At 39.4% G+C, this 17,296-nt stretch overlaps 2 protein-coding genes and 1 pseudogene across 6 annotated transcripts in view; 1 reads left to right on the top strand and 2 right to left on the bottom strand.

Annotated features, from left to right (window-relative positions):
* Positions 1-1,054: 1,054 nt before the first annotated feature.
* On the bottom strand, positions 1,055-2,121 carry LOC125346248 (dnaJ homolog subfamily B member 6-like). The gene is made up of 2 exons (XM_048338660.1): positions 1,920-2,121; positions 1,055-1,699 (listed from the first exon to the last, which is right to left on the bottom strand). Exons 1-2 carry the CDS (start codon positions 2,048-2,050, stop codon positions 1,102-1,104), a joined length of 729 nt encoding a protein of 242 aa, XP_048194617.1. The 5' UTR covers positions 2,051-2,121; the 3' UTR covers positions 1,055-1,101.
* Positions 2,122-2,876, bottom strand: LOC125343872 (annotated as a pseudogene).
* Positions 2,877-5,336: 2,460 nt separating this feature from the next.
* The window catches only part of LOC125346230 (cytochrome P450 2C18-like), a 262,366-nt gene continuing 250,406 nt past the window's right edge, over positions 5,337-17,296 (top strand). For 2 of the 5 annotated variants that reach the window (XM_048338619.1, XM_048338622.1), the window contains exons 1-4: positions 5,337-5,539; positions 6,428-6,590; positions 6,757-6,906; positions 7,887-8,047. In XM_048338619.1, coding sequence (XP_048194576.1) covers positions 5,372-5,539; positions 6,428-6,590; positions 6,757-6,906; positions 7,887-8,047 — 642 coding nt within the window. In that variant the 5' untranslated portion in view covers positions 5,337-5,371. The remainder of the gene's footprint in view (positions 5,540-6,427; positions 6,591-6,756; positions 6,907-7,886; positions 8,048-17,296) is intronic. The other 3 variants (XM_048338620.1, XM_048338618.1, XM_048338616.1) reach the window with 2 other exon arrangements.

Below are 17,296 nucleotides of genomic sequence, written 5' to 3'. Positions count from 1 at the left end.
AACTGCGATGTCGGAGGGAGCGCAGCTAGGGCTCTGCTGCTCCTCTGCCGTCTTCCCGGACCAAATGAAAAATTTTAATGTTTTAGGCAGGTGTGAGAAAAAAGGCAATCTACACTTGTCTAATGTCTTGTGTCAGTATCACTGATTTTTATATGAAATGCTACATTCTTTTCTATTTACTTTGAAGTTAATTAGAACTTCCTGTTCAAGTTTCTTTTTCTTTTTTTTTTAAGCTTTTAAGACAGCTGTGTAAAGCTTTATTAGAAAAAAACAGAAACAAACTGCCTTAAGGTGACTGATTTGAATGGTCTTGATAGGAATGCTCTATATTCTTTCTCATGTTCTAGCTCTCATATTCCTCAGGACTTCTCTGAGTAGTTTTTTTTTTAATGAAAATCATTAATATTTTTTTTGAATGCACCAAACACAGTCGCATTTATTTTCTTTTTTTTAAAAGCAATGACAAAAACCCAGTTTACCAACTTGTTTTTTTCTTAACTTAATCTTAACATTACATTATTTAAACAGTTGTCAAACTTACTAAGTTGCCAGCATTCATGCACAACTAGAAATCATCCTTAATTTATAATAAACCAGAAATGTATTACCTTTAATGTATTAAATCTTTCATGACTGAAAACAAAAACAAACAAACAAACAAAAACCCTGGAATTGTTTCTGTAGTGGGTTCCTACAGGCAATGTCAACTTCACAGCAGGCTGAACTAGGTGGCTCACATTCCAAACACAAGGAAAGCAGATCCATGCTGTTGTTAGAGTACAAGCTTGTCCTAGCTCTACGCAAGAGTCACGGGTCTCACCTTAGATTACGTTTAATAAAAAAGCGAAGTGCAAGTGCACACAGAGATTACAACTATTTTAAAGACAAAAAAAATGGATCTATTGTGTGGTCCCAACAATAAACTCAAAAGTCTATGACAAATGACAAATAGAGACTCTGATGAGCTGCTTATAAATACTTTAGATTAGGTACAGTTATACTGAAAGTTGAGTTCGTTTGAAATCTTCAAAAAACTGTTCCTGTTAATTCTCAAATGGTGCTTGTTATTGTTTAACATTTCTGTTAAATGCATGCGTTGAGTTACTTGTTATCCAAGCATAGCAGCTGCTCCTTACCATTTATTGTCAAGGACTTTAATTGGCCGTCTTCTTCAACTTCTACTCTTTCTTGACCATTCTCATCAATTCTCTTTGTAGTTATTTTCCTGCCAGTCACTATTTTAGTGGAAGTTGATATAGGCTTGAAGTTGCCCATCCCACTACCACCAAATGAAGTGGAAGAGAAGAAGGAAGCAAGGCCTCCATGACCCAGGGAACCAAAGGAAGTAAATCCTGCATCAAATGAAGGAAATCCCCCTCCAAATGATGGAAATCCACTAAAGGCAGAGAAAGACGAGCCTGCACCTCGGTTTCTGCTTCCTTGAGGACCCCTTCGGTTCCCAAAAAAGTCATCAAACAGGTCTTCAAAAAAGTCAAATGAAAATGGGTCCCTTCCACCAAAAAGTTCCCTGAAGACATCATCTGGGTTCCGGAATGTAAAGCCAAACTCAAGTGGACTGTCAAAATGACTTCCACCTCCTCCTCCACCATTTAATCCTTCTTTGCCATATTTGTCATAGATGTCCCGTTTTTTAGCATATGACAACACCTCGTTCGCCTCAGCTACCTGTTTGAATTTTCTCTCTGCTTCTTCTTTTTTTTTTTTTTGGCCAGTCCTGGGGCTTGGACTCAGGGCCTGAGCACTGTCCCTGGCTTCTTTTTGCTCAAGGCTAGCACTCTGCCACTTGAGCCACAGCGCCACTTCTGGCCATTTTCTGTGTATGTGGTGCTGGGGAATCGAACCCAGGGCCTCATGTATATGAGGCAGGCACTCTTGCCACTAGGCCATATCCCCAGCCCCTCTCTGCTTCTTCTTTATTCTCAGGGTTTTTATCTGGATGCCAATTTAATGCCGGTTTCCGGTATGCCTTTTTGATGTCCTCGGCTGAGGCCTGCCTCTGTACGCCTAGGACTTCATAGTAATACACCATGTTTTAACAGATTTTTGGAACAAGTCCGAGGACGCGGGCGGCCGGCGAGAAGAAAAGGGCAGGCTGCCGATCTACTCCTGGGTCCGGCACTGCTGCGGCGGTGGCGGCGGCCTTATTAATATTTTTATTATGCATCCTTTTTGAGTTTTCATTGTCTGCTCTTCAATTTGCCTCAAATGCTCAAGTAAGTCTTCCTTTTCACATTCTATTCTTTCCTTTTTCTTTTCTGCTATTCCTCTTTTTTCTTTTCATTTTCTAATTGTGCCCTTTCTAACTGCTTCTGGTGATTCTCCTCTCGAGCCTGAGCCTTCATCTGCTGCACTTCAATAGCATCAGGCTTTCTTCTTCGCATGCAGAGCTCATGGTTTCCCATACATAAGGCCAAAATCCGTTTATTGTTTCTCAGACGAGATGTATAAGAAACAAAATCAGGTGCCTTCTTATCAATTTATAACAAACTTTATAACAATCTTTTTGTTATTAAATGAAATATTGAGGATCTCACTCCATGGAAAACCAATTTTAGGTGTTAACTTGTCCTCATGCTCATAAATATTCAGACCCAAAGCATCAACATCTAGTAATTCACTACCCTTTTTATTTTTTATTTCAAAATAGTTGATGTGGTACATTTCCAGATCTTGTGCAATCTGCAAGTATTCCATCATTGAATCTTCCCTTAGCATCCCTCTATGTTCTTCATGCCAGTTCTGTATTCTTCCTTCCCACTGTTCTTCTGTCAGTTTGTGCTGTTCCAAAACAGGCTGGGGTAGGAGGAGTCTTATCATTAGCCCAGTAGCCTAGTTTGTGAATCTTCTTATTGTAATCTCCATACTTGTCTTGGACAGCATACATAGGAAGCCAAAAGAACAGCAGTTTTTGGTGGGCAATATATCTTATCATTTAAGATGGCTTCTTTAGCTTGCAAGAAGAAAAGTCTCTGAGTTATTTCTTGTATTAATTCTTCAGAAACAACTTCAGGAAAGAATTGAACTTAACCCAAAGAAACATGGACTCTATGGCCTCCCTTATTGGGAATAATTAATACAGGTTTAGGCAAGCCATAGCAGAGCATCACAAGGCCCAATAGCTATACCCTTAGGAACACATAAGATGATGCTAAGTGAAATGAAGTCCATGTTATGGAAACAATTGATATATCACAGTTGTAACTACTTTCAACGTCCTATGTGTATGTGTAGTTTCTATTATTGATGATGTTCTTGTATCACCTTCCTATGGTTGTACCTACACTATCTCTGTAATCTTATCTGAGTATATTGGAAACCGTGTTTACTGGTATTGGAAGTAGGAAATTCAAAGGGAATACCAAATTTGAGAGACACAGGGTAAAAAAAGAGAAATAACTACAAAAGCAATACTTGCAAAACTGTTTGGTGTAAGTGAACTGTACACCTGGGGGGGGAGGGAAAGGGGGGGAGGGAGGGGGGCATGAGGGACAAGGCAACAAACAGTACAAGAAATGTATCCAATGCCCAACGTATGATACTGTAACCTCTCTGTACATCAGTTTGATAATAAAAATTTGAGAAAAAGAAAAAAAGAATTGAACTTAAAGTCGAACTGTAAATGATTTTTTTTTTTGGCCAGTCCTGGGGCTTGAACCCAGGGCCTGAGCACTGTCCTTGGCTTCTTTTTGCTCAAGGCTAGCGTTCTACCTCTTGAGCCACACAGCTCTACTTCCAGCTTTTTCTGTAAATGTGGTGCTGAGGAATCGAACCTAGGGCTTCATGCATGCTAGGCAAGTACTCTACCACTAGGCCGTGTTCCCAGCCTAGGATTCTCTTTTTAAACATCTTGTCGTGTTACCTTTTATATTCAGTTTAAGCCATGTAGAATAACCTTTGCTGGCTATATACTGCAGCCCCCTCCCTCCTCCCTGCCCCCCAACAAACAAACAAAAAACCAGACCTCACCCAAACCACCTGTTTGATTCACCTGTTTGATTCACCACCTGGTCAAAAGGCTGTTTGCCAGTTGTATTGGGCTGCATGGCAAATTCCAGCTCTGCATCCATTGTAGTTATCTCACGCTGATTGAGTTTGGCATTTTCCCTTCTCTTTCCGTCACTTCCCTTAGATAGAAAGTCTTCAATTCTGTCAAAATGAAACTTTCACCCCAAAAGTGAGAGGTTTCTGCCCTGCCACCAAATGGTTGTGGCAGAGGAGCACAGGGCGTGGTGGCTGCCAGTGAGAGGGCTCGCTCCACCCACTGGCCCTGGGAGGAATGTGTGCCCAGCTGCCACCACAGACCAGCACTAAGGCTGCCAGAGCCTCCTCAGCAGGAAAGGCGGGGCCGCCCCTCAGGCCTCCCCTTCTGCTCCCCCTGCAGGCCAAGGGGCCTGGGTGCTAAGGCCCCTGTTCAAGTTTCTTAAGGTGGATACTTAGACTGCTGATCTCCAGTTCTAGCCATCAACCTGTAAATGACATAATTTTATTCTTTCCTGCGGAACTATATATTCTATTGCATCTATAGCATATTTCCTTTATCTAATTATAAGCACCTAGATTTCATAACTAGATTATTGTGAATATTGCCTCAATAAATGTGGGTGTGAAGGTATAGTCTTATTTAATTTACTTGAGCTTTTTGTTTTTTTGTAAGATCTTACTACATAGCTTTGGACTTACCATGTATCCAAAACTGATCTTGAACTTGTCATTCTTCTGAAGTCTTGTCCTCCTAAATGCAGGGATTACAAGTGTATAGACCACAATACAGTGAAATTCTTCATAGAACTAGCAACAGCAATCCTGATATTCATAAGGAAATACAGAAGGCTCCAATGGATAATACAATCTTGAACAAAAAAATTCAGTTCTGGAGGTATCAAAATAACAGATTTAAATATTATATGACACAGCCATAATAACAAAAATCTCATGGTACTGGCCCCCAAACAGACCCTAAGATCAGTGGAATAGATCTGAAGACCTAGAGATGAACCCATATACCCACACTCAAATATTTGATAGATGAGTCCATAATATATATTGGTGAAAAGATAGCCTCTTCAAGTGGTGGAAATAAAACGAAATATCTTCATATAATAAATATACACTAATAAAATTAGGAAAATAATGCTTAGGACCTACAATAGATTACTTACACAAGAATTTCCAGGATTAGGCTTTTGTTTATATAGTGGTCAAAGTTCAATCAGGAGATTAAGAGCAGCTAGCTGATTGCTCACTTAGATGATAAGGAGACAAGTCACATGTTAAGTTAAGTTTGCAGAGAATGTTATAAAAGCTCTGTATTGCAAGCTCACAGTTGTCTCAGCAAGAAGAGAAGGCCTTCATGGATGCAGTTGTGGTCCTGGTGTTGGGTCTCTCCTGCCTGTTTCTCCTTTCACTCTGGAGACAGGGCTCTGGGAGGGGGAGGCTCCCTCCTGGCCCCACTCCTCTCCCAATCGTAGGAAATATCCTGCAGATTGATGTTAAAGACATCAGCAAGTCCCTGACAAATGTAAGTATGTTTTATGCTGCTCTAGTGAAAAAGGAAATTAACACCTATTTTTCAGTAAAATACATTTCTGGAGACAAATTATTAAACTTCTTTATTGCAAGGTAAACATTTCTTGTGGATGTGATTTTGTGTGGTGCGACACTGTCAGAAGTACTGGAACAACACAGTGCATTTTGCCAGTACACAAACACTTAAGTGTTTTGAAATACAAAGCACTGCTAACCCTTCTGAGATCCTTATGAAAGAGCACTGTTTACGGCAACTGGCTTTAGTACCAAATGTAAGCCAAAAACCATAGGTAACTCACTTGAATATGGACTAATCAAGATTCATATTTGTGTTCTGTTTATTGACTATTATATGGTAACAGAAATTAGAAATTATTATTTTTTTTGCCAGAACTGGGGCTTGAACTCAGGGCCTGAGCATTGTCCTTGGCTCCTTTTTGATCAAGGCTAGCACTGTAACACTTGAACCACATCACTACTTCCAGATTTTTCTGTATATGTGGTGTCAAGGAATAAAACCCAAGTTTCATGCACGCTAGGCAAGCACTCTACCACTAGGCCACATTTCCAATCCAAAATAAGAAATTCTTTGAACCTCATATTATTTACCTATAAAATAGAGTCAACATAGATCAAGGAGGTGACTAGTTGTGATCTCTGCATAGTATTTCCTTGGCAGTTTTCTGACAAGGGGGATATACTCTGCAAGTGGCATGGGTAACCATTGCTATCTTATATCTTTATGAAATCCTCTAACATTTGAAGTTGTGTTTGACAATATAATACCATTGGTATGATGATATAACCAGTGCATTGTGCACCATAGGTCGTTCAAATACTGACTTTTTTCTGCTCTTTTAACCTCGTTTCCACTTTGCAGTTGTCAAAAGTCTATGGCCCTGTGTTCACTGTGCATTTGGGTATGAAACCCACTGTGGTGGTGCATGGCTACAAAGCAGTGAAAGAAGCTTTGGAGGACTTTGGAGATGAGTTTTCTGGTAGAAGCATTTTCCCAGTAATGGAGAGAAGTAATAAAAGCTGTGGTAAGTGTACACGTGCATGTGTGTTCCTGTGTGCAGTGGGCATTGGTCTTGGGGATGAGACTTGGGTTCCTCAGGCAGATCTTGGCCATCTGTGTGGCTTCCATGCATGTGCTGCTGCTTCTTTGTCTGAGATCTTCCTCCTAGTTTCTGTTTTCCATTCTGATAGGGATTGTTTTTAGCAATGGAAAGAAATGGAAGGAGATGCGACGCTTCTCACTTACGACCCTGAGGAATTTTGGAATGGGTAAGAGGAGCATTGAAGAACGCGTTCAAGAAGAAGCCTGCTGCCTTGTGGAGGAGTTGAGAAGAACCAATGGTGGGTCCCTCTGTATGTCACTGACAAGATATTTGGTTTGGATATGTTCTTAGCCAGCATGTGCAGGAGGGATGGTGCCATGCAGAAAGCCAGGGAAGCTTCTGTGTTTCTGTTCTTGTACAAGGACCATGGATGTGGTGTGGGTAAGTTGCTTGTATGAGTGTATGTTTCTCAGCTTAATTGTGAGTCTATACATCATGAAGTTAGAAAGTTTTGAGTCTCATTTAATAAATAGTTACAGAGCAAATTCTTCCTGTATGTTAATTATGGGTTCATTCTTTGAGAACAGTTCACAGGGGAATACATTTCGTGGGGATATGGTGGCAATCATTTTACTACACCTTCACTCACAGAGTTTGAGAAAGTGACATGCACTGTCACTTATATAGTGGTCAAAGTTCAATCAGGAGATTAAGAGCAGCTAGCTGATTGCTCACTTAGATAAGGAGACAAGTCACATGTTGTTGGTGTTAGATCAGTCTCAATGACATGCCAGGCTTTGTTCCAAGTCCCTTGTCAAAATCTTTCAGGAATCATATTTATGTGTGCCTTTACTTGAATGGCAGCATTTAAATGCAACCTTATTACTTCTGTTCTCTGTAAACACAGAACCATTTAGAAATATCAGCTGGTATGGCTTAATGTTACTCACTACTTACTATATTGTTCTATACATTGTGAGTAAATATAGACTATAGAAAAATTCAGAATCACGCACACAAATGAAGTTATATAATAGAACGAATTTATAGTCAAAAACATTTGGATAGTGATTATTAAATGTACTGTGATAATGGGCAATGGAGGTTTTAAGGAGAAAGTGACATTGAGTTGAAGCATATGAAAGTTATTCCTGCTTGGCAATTTCTGTGTCAGTATTGCTGTGCAGGCTTTAAAATTACCTTTACTAATAAGTGCAAAGAAAAGGACTTTCATATGTGTATATTAGTGGTATTAAACAAATGTTTCTGATTCCTCAGGCTCACCCTGTGACCCCACCTTCATCCTGGGCTGTGCTCCCTGCAATGTGATCTGCTCCATTGTTTTCCAGCATCGTTTTGATTACAAAGATCAAATTTTTCTTAATTTGATGGAAAAATTCAATGAAAACTTTAGGATTTTGAACTCCTCATGGATGCAGGTGAGACTAAGATCTTCTCTCTCTAATGAGCCATTTATGCTAATTTATTTTTTTAATATTTCTCTTTATTTTCCTAGATCATTTGAGTTATTCATACATTAAAAAAAATTTGTTTATGTGACTTCATGCCTGCTAGGCAAGCATTCTACCACTAAGCCACATTCCCAGCTCATTTATGTTGATTTCTTTGATAAATCCAAAATTCTACTTGAGTGTTCAATGTGTCTGCTTTTCAAAAGTTCATCTCATAGCTTGGTTACAGAATTTTGTCTTGGAAGCAGACTTTACTTCCTTCTTGATTTTCTTTACTTTGCTTTTGTCCTTTGACTTCCAACTTGTGTTTCTTAGGTCAACATGTGTTGAGTGACTTTTCTAAACTATCATGAAGTGTGTATATTTGCCATGTGCAGCTAAGTTTGACAGATTTCTTTGAATATGAGGAATCAAAAAGAGAAAAAGAAAGGGACAGGTAGGAAGAATAAAGGAAGAAGGAACAACAGAGTAAGGAAGGGACATATAAAAGGCATGAAGACACAGTAGGCTGATTTTTGACAAAGGCTGTAAAGACATACAATGGAAAAAATATAGCCTTTTCAACTACTGGTGCTGGGAAAACTTGGAAGCCACATGTAGAAAGCTCAAAATGCACCCTAGCCTATAACCATGCACCAAGACCAACTCAAAATATATTAAGGACCTCAACATCAGACCTGAATCCCTGAAACTACTGAAAGACAGAATAGGAGATACACTAGAACTTATAGGCATAGGCAAGAACTTCAGAACAGAGTTCCCGGGGCACAACAGATAGGGGAGAGACTCCACAAATGGGACTACTACAAAATAAAAGGTTTCTGCACAGCTAAAGACATAGCCACTAAACTAGAAAGACAGCCAACCATATGGGAAAGGATCTTTACCAGCCCAGCAATAGACAAAGGCCTAATATCCGTCATCTACAAAGAACTCAAAAAACTAACCCCCTCCAAACCAATTGTTAAATGGGCAAAGGAGCTAAAGAGAGACTTCACAGGAGAAGAAATAGAAATGACAAAGAAACATATGAGGAAATGTTCAACATCCCTGGCAATAAAAGAAATGCAAATAAAAACAACCCTGAGGTACCACCTCACTCCAGTTAGAATGGCCTATATTCTGATCTCAGGCAACAACAAATGCTGAATAGGATGCCAGGAAAGAGGAACCCTTCTCCACTGCTGGTGGTATGTAAACTAGTACAACCCCTGTGGAGAACAGTATGGAGGTTCCTCAAACAACTCAGCATAGACGTATGACCCAACCATACCACTCCTAGGTATCTATACTGAACAACAGGTCTCAGGATACCATAAAGACATCTGCACATGCATGTTTTTTCCTGCACAATTCACAATAGCCAAAATATGGAAACAACCCAGATGTCCCACTACAGATGAATGGATCCAGAAAATGTGGTGCCTGTACACAATGGAATACTACATAGCAATTAGAAATGATGAAATAATGGCATTCGCAGGGAAATAAATGGTTAAATCTTGAACATATAATGTTGAGCAATACCATCCTAGAACACAGAGAGCAAAGGTGCATGGCCTCCCTGATATGTGGTTGTTGGGGCAGGGTGGGTGGGGAGAACAGTTGAGATCGTGTCTGTAAAATGACATACTTCTTTTCAAATGGTATGTCCACATGTTTTGGTCAGCGACTTTACAGTATGTCTCTAAAACCAAATGATTACTAAACATACAAATGTCTAGGATAGACCTATCAGAGGATCACAATAGCTCAACAGCTATGTAGATATGATTATGTAAGATGAGGCTAAGCAAAATGAACTCTAAGTGATGGAAACAGGAGGATTTTATTGTTGTCGTTATGTTTAATGTACTAGGTGAATTTCCTTTGGCGTACCCCCTGTGGTCCTGTATATTATTTTGCTCCACTGGATACTGTATATATGCTTATCTGAACTAGGGAGAGGAAAGAAAAATGAGGGAGGGTGTAACAAGTTTGTTTTTGTTGCCAGTCCTGGTGTGTGCACTCAGGGCCTGAGCACTGTCCCTGGCTTCTTTTTGCTCAAGGCTAGGACTCTACCTCTTGAGCCACAGTGCCACTTCCGGCTTTTTTCTATATATGTAGTGATGAGGAATTGAACCCAGTACTTCATGTATATGAGGTGAACACTTTACCAATAGGCCATATTCCCAGCCCCTCTTCCAGAGTTTGTACAAAAAAGATTCTGACAATTTTTGATTGACTTGCAAATTTTGTAAGGAGCTGGACCTTAGTGTTGTTTAATGTGAGGTGACTATTTGGACTATTGAGTGATGATTTTCCCATCAACCACTGTTTCCATACAGTTCTTTGTGTCTGTCCAAGCATACCTAAATATTCAGTAGGGCTGGGGATATGGCCTAGTGGCAAGAGTGCCTGCCTCATATACACGAGGCCCTAGGTTCGATTCCCCAGCACCACATATACAGAAAACGGCCAGAAGCGGCGCTGTGGCTCAAGTGGCAGAGTGCTAGCCTTGAGCGGGAAGAAGCCAGGGACAGTGCTCAGGCCCTGAGTCCAAGGCCCAGGACTGGCCAAAAAAAAAAAATATTCAGTGAACTTCTAGAATACTTGAAAAGCTTCCATTATGCATGGCTAGTCTTCCTGTCCAATCTTGATCCTTCTTTGTCACATTAGTTGGAAGAAATCTTAATTCGTGTTATCAAGTATGTAGAATGAGAGCATAGAGCTGTCAGGCATCTCTGAAGAGTAGGGATTGTTGATGTTTCAGGTGAGAGATGAAACATAGTCAGGATGCAAAAACAATTAGATTTTGTTTGAACCAAACATTTTGTTTCAATCCACCAAACATTACACTATCACCCCTTATGAACTGCCAAGTTCTGTGTTTCTGTACAAGATAATTGTATGTCTTTATAGGGCTTAATTTAACCTTATGAATAGAGCAGTATCATTCTTTCTGATAGAGGCATAGAAGTCCATTGTGTGTATGTGCCACATTTTCTTGATCGACTCATCTACTGAGGAGCATCTGGGTTGGTTCCATATTTTGGCAATGACAAATTGTGCTGCAATGAACATTGTTGTGCTGGTGGCTTTAGTGTGGTCTTGAATGTAATTTTTTGGGTAGGTGCCCAAAAGTGGTGCTGCTGAGTTGTAGGGGAGCTTTGTTTAGTCTTCTGAGGAACCTCCACACTGCTTTCCAGAGTGGTTGAACAAGTGTACATACCCACCAACAATGTAGTAGGGTTCTCTTCTCCAACATTTGTTATTATTAGTTTTCCTGGCAATGGAAAATCTTACTGGGGTGAGGTGGAATCTCACTGTTGTTTTGATTTTTATTTCCTTATGGCCGGTTATGTAGAGCACTTCTTCATGTGTCTCTTGGCCATTCTAATTTCCTCTTCAGGGAAGTCTCTTTTTAGGCCTTTGTCTCATTTGTTGAAGGGGTAGTTGGCTCTTTGAGTATTTAGGAGGAATTTAATTTTTTTAGTTCTGTGTATATTTTAGATGTGAGGCTTTTGTCCATTATATGGCCAGTAAAGATCTTCTCTCAGTCTGTGGGCTTTCTATTTTGCAAGCTATGTCCTTTGCCCTGCCAAAGCTCTGCAGTTTGATGCAGTCCCATTTGTCCAACCTTTCTTTTATTTGCTGCATTTCTGGGCCTTTGTTAAGGAAGTTTTTGCTACACCAAGGAGCCCAAGCGTTTCTCGTATTCCTTCTTGTAGTGTTTTCAGGGTATCAGATTTTACTTTGAGATCTTTGATCCATTTGGTATTGATTTTGGTGTAGGGTGACATATAAGGTTCTAATTTTAGTTTGTTACATGTGTTGAGCCAGTTTTGCCAGCACCATTTGTTGAAGAGGCTGTCTTTCTTCCATCCTATTTTTTAGTTCCTTTATCAAAGATTGAGTAGCCATAGGTCTGCGGGTTCATTTCTAGGTCTTCAGTTCTGCTTCATTGGTCCTTACACCTGTTCTTGTGCCAAAACCAAGCTGTTCTTATTACTATAGCTTTGTAATACAGCTTGAAGTTTGGTATTGAAATTTGTCCAGCACTGTTCTTTGTACTTAGCATTGTTTTTGCTATTCATGGTCTTTTGTTGTTCCAAATGGAAATTCTGGATTGCTTCCTCTGTTTCATTAAAGAATGGTGTTGGGGCGTTGATGGGTATTGCATTGAATTTGTAGATAGCCCTTGGCAACATTGCCATTTTCACAATGTTAATCCTCCCAATCCAGGAGCATGGGAGGTTTTTCCACTTCTTTTGTTCTGCCTTATTTTCCTGTTTCAGGTTTTTGAAGTTCTCATCATAGAGGTTTTTCACTTCTTTGGTTAAGGTGATCCCTAAGTATTTTATGTGTTTTGAGGCTAATGCAAAAGTTGTTGCTTTCCTGATTTCAGCCTGGCTCTTCAGGTTGTTGGCATATAGAAACGCCACTGATTTTTGTGGATTTATTTTATATCCGCTACTTTGCCAAACTTTTGGATCAGCTAAATAACTTGGGAGTAGAGTCTATGGGGTTCTTTAGAAACAGGATCAAATCGTCTGCAAAGAGAGAAAGTTTAACTTCATCATTTCCTATTTGGATCCCCTTTATGTCTGTCTACCTCTTGCCTTATTGCTCTGGCTAGGAATTCTAGTACTATGCGGAAGATGAGAGGAGCGGACAAACTTGTCTTGCTCCTGATTTTAAAGGAAATGGCTTTAGCTTCTCACTATTAAGTATAATGCTCATTGTGGGTTTGTCAAATACAGCCTTTATTATATTCAGGAATGTTCCCTGGAATCCTAGTTATTCCAAGATTTTTTATCATAAATGGGTGCTGGATGTTATCAAATGCTTTTTCTGCATGTGGTTTTTAAACTTGTTCTTGATGATGTGGTGGATTTCGTTAATTGACTTGCATATATTATACCAGCTTTGCCTCCCTGGAATGAATCCAGTTTGATTGTAGCATATGATTTTTTTGATGACCTGTTGAAGTCAATTGGCCAGGATTTTGTTGGCAAGTTTGTGTCGATGATCATCAAGGAATTGGGTCTAAAATTCTCTTTTCTTGATGTGTCCCTGTCTGGTTTTGGAATAAGGGTTATACTAGCATCATAGAATGTGTTTGGTAGTGAACTTTTACTCTCAGTTTCATTGAAGAGTTGAGGAGTGTTGGTGTGAGTTCTATTTTGTGGGCCTTATAGAATTCTGCTGTGAATCCATCTGGAACTGGGCTTTTCTTGATTGAAAGATCACTTATTGCAGTTTCTATTTCATTGCTAGATATGGGTCTGTTTAGTAGGTTTAAATCTTCTTGGTTAAGTATGGGGATATCAATTTTTGCTAGGAACTTGTCCATTTCTTCGAGGTTCTCAAATTTGTTATCATATAGGTTTGCAAAATAGTCCTTTACTTATATTCTGGAGCTTAGTTGTTTCTGTTGTGATGTTTCCATTTTCATGTCTGATTTTGTTTATTTGGGTGTGTTGTCTCTGTTTTGGTCAGATTTGCTAGGGGTCTATGTTGTTAATTTTTTCAACCAACTCTTTGTTTTGTTGATTCTATGTTTTTTTTCCTGAAATTTTTGTTATCAAACTGATGTACAGAGAGGTTACAGTTTCATACGTTAGGCATTGGATACATTTCTTGTACTGTTTGTTACCTCGTCCCTCATTCTCCCCTCCCTCTTCCCCCTTTCCCTTTCTCCCCATGAGGTGTTCAGTTCACGTACACCAAACAGTTTTGCAAGTATTGCTTTTGTGTTTGTTTGTCTTTCTTTACCCTGTGCCTCTCAATTTTGGTATTCCCTTTTAATTTCCTAGTTCTAATACCAGTATAGATGGTTTCCAATATACTCATATAAGATTACAGAGATAGTGTAGATACAACCACAGGAAGGTGATACAAGAACATCATCAATAGTAGAAGCTACAGATACACATGGGATGTTGAAAGTAGTTACAACTGTGATATAACAATCGTTTCCATAACATGGAGTTCATTTCACTTAGCATCATTTTATGTGACCATAAGGGTATAGTTATTGGGCTCTTGTGATCCTCTGCTGTGATTTGCCTAAACCTGTGCTAATTATTCCCAATAAGGGAGACCATAGAGTCCATGTTTCTTTGGGTCTGGCTCACTTCACTTAGTATAATATTTTCCAAGTCCTTCCATTTCCTTACAAATGGGGCAATGTCATTCTTTCTGATAGAGGCATAAAATTCCATTGTGTATATGTACCACATTTTCCTGATCCATTCGTCTACTGAGGGGCATCTGGGTTGGTTCCAGATTCTAGCTATGACAAATTGTGCTGCTGTGAACATTGTTGTGCTGTTTTGTTTTTTTTTTTTATACTCTAAGTCATTTAATTCTGATTTGATTTTAATTATTTGTCTGTTGGCTTGGGATTTGGCTTGTTGTTCTCTTTCAAGGAGCTTAAGGTGATTTCTTATTATTGAATTGGTATTTCTCCAATTTGTTGATGCAGGTGCTCAGAGGTATAAATTTTCCTCTGAGTACTGCCTTTGCTGTGTCCCCGAGGAGCTGGTAATTTGTGTGTTCATCTTGGTTTAATTCCATAAATATTTGAAATTCTGTTCTGATTTTCTCGATGGCCCATTGATTGTTCAGCAATGTGTTGTTCAGTTTCCATGAGTTGAAGGGTTTTCTTTGGTGCCTTTTTATGTTGAGCTCTAGTTGTATTCCATTGTGGTCCAAAAGATTGCAGGGAATGACTTCAATGTTTTTGAATTTGTACAGATTTGCTTTGCGCCCTAAAGTAAGATCTATTTTGGAGAATGTTCCATGTGCTGCCAAGATGAATGTATATTCTGGTGTTGCTGGATGGAATATTCTGCAGATGTTGGTTAAGTCTAGATGGTCTATGCAGTTGTTTGGTTCTGAGGTTTCTTTGCTCAGTTTTTGGTGTGTTGATCTGCTCAGAGGTGACAGTGGTGTGTTATAGTCTCCAACAATCAATGTATTTGGATCTATGAGTATTTTTGGAGTCAGTAGTTTTTGTTTAATGAAGTTGGGTGCTCCTATATTTGGTGTATAGCTGTTTAGGAAGGTTATGTCCTCCAGTAGGAGAGATCCCTTTATTAGTATGTACTAACCTTCTTTGTCTCTTTATACTGCTTTTAATTTGAAGTCAATTTTATCTGATACTAAGATTGCAACTCTGGCCTGCTCATGGAGGCTGTTTGCTTGATAGATTTTATTCCAGCCTTTCACTTCTAGAATATGTTTGCTTTTGCTGGCAAGATGTGTCACTTGGAGGCAGCAGAAAGATGGATCATGTTTTTTGATCCAACTTGTCAATCTATGTCATTTACTTGGAAAGTTAAGTGCATTAATATTGAGAGTTAGGATTGAGAGGTGATTGTTCCTTTCATTATGTCTATCTTTATCAGGGCTGTGTCTTCCCTTTTTGCTCTACTAATCTGGAGTTTTATTCCCTGTCTGGATTGTGGTCTTGGTGATGTGGAGTACATCTTTGAGGATATTCTGTAATGCTGCTTTGTGGAGATATATTGTTTCATTTTTTTCCTTGCTATGGGAGATTTTTATTTGACCTTCAGCCATGAATGAGAGTTTATCTGGATACAGTATTCTTGGTTGATAGTTATTTTTCGTTAGGGTGTGGCATACCTCATTCCAGGCTCTCCTTGTTTTCATGATCTCCCCTAAAAAATCTGTGGTAATTCTGATTGTTTTTCCTTTATATGTAATTGTTCTCTTCTCCCTAGCAGCTTTAAGGATTCTTTCTTTGGTCTCTATTGATCCTGTTCTGATTTATGTCTCGATGGGATGTCCCATTCTGGTCTGGTCTGTTTGTGGTCTTAATGTTTCTTGTGTCTGGTGGGCCTATTTTTCTGGATATTTGGGAAGTCCTCTGCTAGCATTCTGTTAAACAAATTGCCTATTCCTTTAACTTCCTTCTCTAGGTTTTCCTCAATACCTATTAGCCTTATATTGGATTTCCTGATTGTATCTTGGAGCTCTTAAAGTGATCTGTCTTGCTTTTTGGATTGATTTTGTATTATTTTTTGTCCTTTCTCCATAAAATCTAGGCTGTCCTCAATTCCTGAGATTCGATCCTTTGTGTCATCCAGCCTGTTCCCTAGGCTTACAACTTGGTTTCTTGTCTCCCTTCCTTCTGACTGGTCTTTCTTAATGGCTTCCATGTCTCTGCAATAATTCTCTCTTCGGTCCTGTATGGATTTCTTTACTTCATTAACTTGGTTCTGAGTGCTGTCTCTCAACTCTTTTAGCTGAGTAGCTATCTCTTCATAGGCCTCTTTTTCCTTCCATTGGAGTTCATTTATCTTTCTGTTTGTGGAAGCCATAAATTCCTCTATTAACTTATGGTTGACTTCATGTCATTCACATAATATTCTTTGCCTTGCCTCCTTATGCTCTAGATTACTTTTTTTTTGTCAGTCCTGGGGCTTGGACTCAGGGCCTGAGGAATGTCCCTAGCTTCCTTTGCTCAAGGCTAGCACTCTGCCACTTGAACCAAAGCGATTCTGGCCATTTTCTATATATGTGGTGCTGGGGAATCGAACCCAGGGCTTCATGTATATGAACGAGGCAAGCTCTTTTGCCACTAGGCCATATTCCCAGCCCTCTAGATTACTTTTCTGAAGTAACTTGAACTTTCCATGTATCATTTTTATCAGCAAAGTTTGTAGAGCAATTTGAGGGCTCTCCTCTAGGACTTTGATTGAATGTTCTGTTTCTTGCTTTTTTTGAGTGGGAGATGAGATTGCCATATTTCTTGTGTTTCTTCTGCCCATTTGGTTGGGAATGCTACTCTATAGTCCCCCTTGGCACTGTTTAGGACCTTAACCATCCTTACAAAGTCACATTGTACTAATCTTATAGGTTCACACTTGTAGACAGGTAAATTCCCTCTCTTTTCTTTGTATATAGGAGCAAATTTAGAGTCCCCGCAGATTACAATTTGAAAGTAAAAATGAACCCTGAGCCTTGTATTTAGTAGCTAGATTATATACAGTTACAATAGTGACTGAGTTTGTTGTTGCTTTTATTTCTTTTTGGGCTGATAAGATTGCTCTAAGAATCCATTTGACTCACTCAGATTGACCAAAGATGCCCACTATTTAGCCTGCCAATAACCAGGGATTAATGGAGTCTGGAGGTCCTAGCAATTGGTATTTAGGTGGGGAAGTTCGGAGAAGTGAAGTGAAGGGAATAAAAGGAATGGAGGAT

Source organism: Perognathus longimembris, chromosome 2, assembly GCF_023159225.1.
Source record: "Perognathus longimembris pacificus isolate PPM17 chromosome 2, ASM2315922v1, whole genome shotgun sequence".
NCBI classification, from domain to species: domain Eukaryota; kingdom Metazoa; phylum Chordata; class Mammalia; order Rodentia; family Heteromyidae; genus Perognathus; species Perognathus longimembris.
Note: the sequence above shows the minus strand (reverse complement) of the source record. Positions and strands in the feature narration are given on the sequence as shown.